The 6,000-nt window shown below is 32.8% G+C and overlaps 1 protein-coding gene across 6 annotated transcripts in view; it reads left to right on the top strand.

Annotated features, from left to right (window-relative positions):
* The window catches only part of LOC129249501 (uncharacterized), a 175,717-nt gene extending 170,317 nt beyond the window's left edge, over nt 1-5,400 (top strand). For all 6 annotated transcript variants that reach the window (XM_054889353.1, XM_054889355.1, XM_054889359.1 and 3 more), the window contains one exon: nt 3,865-5,400. In XM_054889353.1, coding sequence (XP_054745328.1) covers nt 3,865-4,378 — 514 coding nt within the window. In that variant the 3' untranslated portion in view covers nt 4,379-5,400. The remainder of the gene's footprint in view (nt 1-3,864) is intronic.
* The last annotated feature ends 600 nt before the right edge of the window (nt 5,401-6,000 follow it).

Here is a 6,000-nt window from a genome sequence, read left to right on the forward strand (position 1 = left end):
CACCTCTGGTGTTCCGCGAGGAAGTATCTTGGGACCGCTTTTATTTGTGTTATTTATTAATGACATAAAAGTTGTTTCTCATTTGTTAAATGTTTGCTTTATGCTGATGACCTTAAGATCTTCTCAGCGATCAAGACTCAAGAGGATGCCATTAAACTTAAACCCGATATGAATAGGCTTTACTTCTGGTGCCAGAGTTCACGACTTTCGCTGAACTAATCTAAGTGCTTTCAAATATCTTACTCGAAAACCTTGGCTTTATATAGGTATGATAACAATTTTTCTTTTAATAACCATATAAATATTATATTACTTTAAAATCCAGATCTCATTTAGAATATGCTGTTTTTATTTGGAGACCTTGTAGTCAGCAAGCTATCAATAGAATCGAACGTGTGCAATATTTTTTTCTCAAATATGCCCCTTGGTCTCTGAATTTTATTGATCTCATGCCATAATATTCTGATCGTCTCATGCTTAAAAGTCTCAAGTCCTTAGAAATTCCTAGGTCTATACTGTATCTGTCTTTTACTCATAACATTATTACTGGAGTAATTGATTGTCTCTACTTGTTGGAAAAGATTCGATTTAATGTCTACCCTTCTACCCTTTTTATGGGTGAAACTTTAAAACTAACTATGCCAGTAATGCTCCCATTACTCGTGCTTTACGGAATTAAATTCCGTTCATAATGATGTTGTTCTCGATTTTTCGAGAGTAGCATTTTTAAATCTCTTAAATTCTTATTATAGTTGTTTTTAAATACATGTAATATGTGCGAAGTTTAATCTAAGCAACTTGTGTATTATAGTCTGTAAGGATTGTAATTCGTAGACTTAAATAAATAAATAATATTTGTGGTCACCATCACTATCCGCCTAAGTCGAAAATCATACTTAAGAGAAATTAGCCCATGTGTTAATAGTAGTAACTTTTAAAAGAATATGTTTCGGAGGTACGATTTCACTCGCTTTCATATAGACTTTTCTTGGTTAAATATGATAAGATTCGAGTTATCTCTCTCAAATCAACCTAGTCGGTTATTGATTGTAGCCACAGATATAACTACTAACACATATGACCTTCAAGGATTTTTAGACCAAACGTCTCCAATTTGTAGTATGCATCTTAATGTTATTCCATAACTGAAGGAACTCACAGTTTTAAGCTTCTCCAAAGGGTATATTTTTTCTTTTCTGAGACGCTGATTCATTGTATAATTTCAACTTCTTTTTAGTATTCATTGTTCACAGTGGGTATGGCACCCTAAGCCTATTGTCGATCACGCTCAAAGCCACTAGACTATGGAATATTTAGTGATTCGGTACTGAGGCGGTCTACCGAATCACTAAATATTCCATTTCGGAGTACGTTGAACAATTTTTCATTTGCTGTCATTCGATTTTCCACAACCTCTATCGAAACCATAAACCTGTTGAACCTTTCGTTTTTAAGGCAACATCAAGACACACTCTATAATTGGATCGAGGTTGGACGTGCAACACAAGTACTTCTAATTTTATTATACGTGCATACATACATACGCATTAGAAAATACAAATTTCTAAGGACTCGATTATTTCTGAGGAATTTACTTTTGTAAACCTTTTTTAAATATTTTGAATACTTAAATATTTATATTATAAACTGTATTTATTTATTTATTTATTTTAGATATATGCAATATATAAATTTACTTTAAATATACATATAGGATATGTATGTATAATGTATATTATACATAAAAATATGCCCATACAAACTGGCGCAAAATTAATCACCTAATCTCATTTGTGGAACAACATCAAGACGCGCGCCACAAATAGGAGGAGAAGCTCGGCCGAACACCCACTAAACGCATAAAAGCCAATTATTTAAGCATTCATCGTCTAAAGAAAGCGTACACCACACATTGGTACGTTTTGACTGTTTATTTATTTATTTTGTAATTTCAATAAATTTTTTACAAAAATATAGTTCATACTACAACAAGAACCATATAAAGCAAGGTTTCGAGCTTTGTACAAAATTTGTAAAAATTCAAAGTTTAAAACTTTTTACTGAGTTTAGATTAATGAATTTTGGTCTAATAAAGGGCTAGTTTCAAATGATTCAAAAATCGCGTTGAATTCTGACGATTTTTTTTTTTTGCTGACGGTGTAGGGTGTTTTCTTCAATGTAAAAAAATGTGGAGTAGGCGTTAAACGGTGAATACGCACAAGACCGCGAGCAAAAAAAAATCAGTGTAATTTTTGACCTACTTGAAACTTTTACTTTACCAAAACCAAAATTGAATGAGCTATGAAATTGAATGTTTTGCAGAAATTCTGAGTAAAGACTTGGAAATTCCGACGAAAATCTACCGAATTCTTACAAATTTTGTGCAAAGTTTGAAACTTTGCTTTACATGGTTTTTGTTGTGAAAAGAATGATTGAAATTAAAAAGTAAATAAATAAATAGTCTAAACTTGTCAATATGTAGAGTACACCAGAGTTGGGCATAGTGCACTAAATAATTAATGCCACAAGCGGATAGTTAAAACACCGAAAAACTGAAGATTTGGTGATAATGAAACGCTTATTTTAACTATCACTAAAAAATTAGCCAATCTTGGTGTACACCTTCTTCTCAACTGTTTAAATATCGGAAGATTTTTAATTTCTCAAATGGCGTCGTATTTGAGGCTGAACGAGACAGCCGCAGTATGCAGACAAGCAATGGAGTGCGTAAAGGTCAAAATAAATATTTCGATCACTCAAAATCATCTTTCTTTATTTAGTAAAGATGTTATTCAAAGTAAGAATGGGATTATTAGTTTTGCGCCATCTTGTCTAACAATTAATACCACCTTATCTAATATAATTTAGCTGATAAAATTTCGGTTGATAAAAAGTATTACTGTTTCAAAAAGTATTACTGTTTCAAAAAGTATTTCATTTAATATTTTCATACTAAGAAATAAATGTGCTACGACTTTATAGCCTTTGTGGGTAACATATTTAGTATTATTATTTCTATTAAAAAATGTAAACTTTACAATTATGAGAGTACTGTATCCTAATGAATATTTCAATTGTAAATACATCCTTATTTATTGTTTCATAAAATTACTTTTAATCCCGCTTCTTTCCTGTTTCTCGCCTATAAACTTGTATGTATGTATAAAATGTGTATACTCGTATATTGAAATATTTCGATGTTTTAAAACTAAAATGCTTCTATACATTACCAAAATTTTCACATGTGTATGTACATATCGTTTAATATATACATATTTCACATTTTTATGCTTTCACTTCACACAGCTTTTTGGCGATTTATTTGAATAAATTTCAGCATTTTATACTTAAACTTTATTTATCTTAACTGCTTTTCAATTTCTTAAATTTTTGTTAATTTTTTCTTTTTACCCAAGCAAACTAAGAAATTTCAGCCTTGTAGAAGAATTTGCAGTCGTACATTCAAACTGCATTCGTGCCTATGGTTTCACCAGCGCTTTGGTCTCTTTCGCTTTTCATTTCATCTTTTTTGTGCTTATTATGAACTAAAATTTGAAAAAAAAAACCCAGCTTTTTCTTAAACCACTCTTCCTGCATGCTTTTGGCTCTCGTGCTTATACAAATTTTCCATTATCATATAGTGCGACATTTCTAAGAGAAAATATTCTAAAAAATATGTAATTTCAAGAGAACATACAAATGTTGCTAAAAAATCATATACGTATCAACAACACACTCCCCTTAATTTGAAAAAAAAAATCTATAATTAAAATTTTCTTTCAATTGACCCCCTGCTCCCCCCCATCATACGTGGCGCTTCAAAATCAAACGATTCACAATTAATCTCCTCACACCCAACCACAGAGACACTATCCCCGAGGAGACTTATCAGCACGGCCATTCCAAGTCCCTGTGCGAGCCGACGGGCGATGATTGGGACAGCGCCGCTTTGACCACTCGAGAGCGCACCATCAGCGGTAGCAGCAATAGCACCGGACGTGAACCACTCCTACCGAAATTAACGCCACGTGCACAAATTCGCCGAATGGGCAGCTGTAGCGCTGGTGGAGGTGGCGGCAGTGGTCTAGTGGGTATAACGGGTATTAGCGGTCTGCGCAATCAAGTGACCACCGCACTACTCTCCACATCGAACTCGGAATATGATGACGACGAAGATGAAGATATTGATTTGTATGACGATGAGAGTATTGTTGTGACAACCTTGACCAGCGGCAGCGTTGGTGGTGGTGGTGGTCGAAATCGTAGTGGTAGCAGTGGAAGTGGCGGCGCAAATGGTAGTAGTGGCACCAGTGGCAGCAGCAACAATACAACAACCACCATACGGCTGACACGCAACAATGATGAGAGCATCATTTGAGATAGTAGACGCGCGCAACTATAACAGCGACTTCTTGCCAGCGGCGGCAGCAGCACTCAGCAGCGGCGTATAAGCCGTTGGGCGTACAAATATGAAATGTTACAGTAAATAGTGAGAGAAGAGGAGAGTGTAAGAGTAACGATTCGTGCGGTAAATGCCCAATGAAATGAATTACATGCCAATAAATACCGCTAATCAAGGCATAATTTCGTATGTGGGCTCTGTGTAGTAATAAGTATTGAAGGAAGAAGGGTTTAGTTAAATAAAAAGGGCTATCAATAGTTTGTTGCGCCGTCAAGCCAGGACAACGATTAGTTGTATGCGTAAGTAGATTCGTTCAGTTATGAAACTTTTTTGCTAATACGTTTTTGTTAAGTAGTTTTTAATTAGTGATACACTCGTGTGTATGTTGATGTGTACATACATACATATGTAGGTATATAATGATTTGATTATCTGAAGGCTTGGCAAGCCGCAGGGTGGAAAATGTGCACAATGTTGCTGTTAGTGTAAGAGCATAAAATGTGTGCTAAAATTTTTGGGGTATGCTGATGAAGTAACGGTACGCGGTCGCATATGAACTGCCGTGCGAATACAAAAAACATTTGCAAACGCTGCTTTTACAAAATTGCAAATTGTAAAAAAATCTGCGAGTTATGCTTACGAGTTAGTTCCGTTTTACACATTCGAGGGAGTGGCATCAAGAAAATACATCTTTTTGCCATCATAGAACATACCTATTTGTCTATGGAGTAGGTTCTGTAATTCACTTCCGCGTGAATTTTAATACGTTTGCCCAAAAATTTCAATTAAATGCATTCGAAAGTAAGTTACAAAACCTGCTCGTTAAAGTACTTAAGTTGCACCAAACAAAGAAAGTTTTTTATTTCTTAATGTTAATCTTTTGATTTGTTCTATGGCCAAAAAAATTAGGCACCTTTTGGTTTTTGTAATATATTTTTATTTAATATTTAGCCGTGCGTAATATTTAAAAAATGACACCCAAAGCTTTATTAAAACAAATATCGTCACAAAAAAAAAAAAACAAAAACTAATATGAATATATTTTTTACTTTTAAAATTTAGATAAATCGTGTTTTTTTAGAAATTGCACAAATCCGTTAATTTAAAAATTAAAATATATTCAAAAAATTATTTTTTATTTATTTATTGTAAATTTACCCCATGCCGTGATGCTAAAACCCCCAAAATTTAAAAAATGTCAGAGAAATGTCAAAGAGAAAAAAAAGACAAATCTTTTTTTTTGTTCCAAATTAAATTTTTGTTAAAATTTAAAATTTTTTTAAATGTATTTTAATATTTTGATTGATTTTTATTTTTACTTTTGCCCTAAGACACTGTTTTTTAAAGCTAAAAGTATCATTTCTTGAACATTTGGGAAAGAAAATTAAAACATTTTATACCAAATTAACGGAAAAGTACATTTTAAAATATGATGCCATATGCTTTATTTAAAACAAATGTCTTAGACCAAAAGTAATACGAAAATTAGATAGATATTTTTGTTTTTTAACTTTAAAGATTTGAACAATTTTTTTAGAAATTTAGAAATTGCACATATTAGAAAACTTTTTTATGGCCAAAAAACTATAATTTTTTAT

The sequence above is a fragment of the Anastrepha obliqua genome, chromosome 5 (assembly GCF_027943255.1).
Source record: "Anastrepha obliqua isolate idAnaObli1 chromosome 5, idAnaObli1_1.0, whole genome shotgun sequence".
NCBI classification, from domain to species: domain Eukaryota; kingdom Metazoa; phylum Arthropoda; class Insecta; order Diptera; family Tephritidae; genus Anastrepha; species Anastrepha obliqua.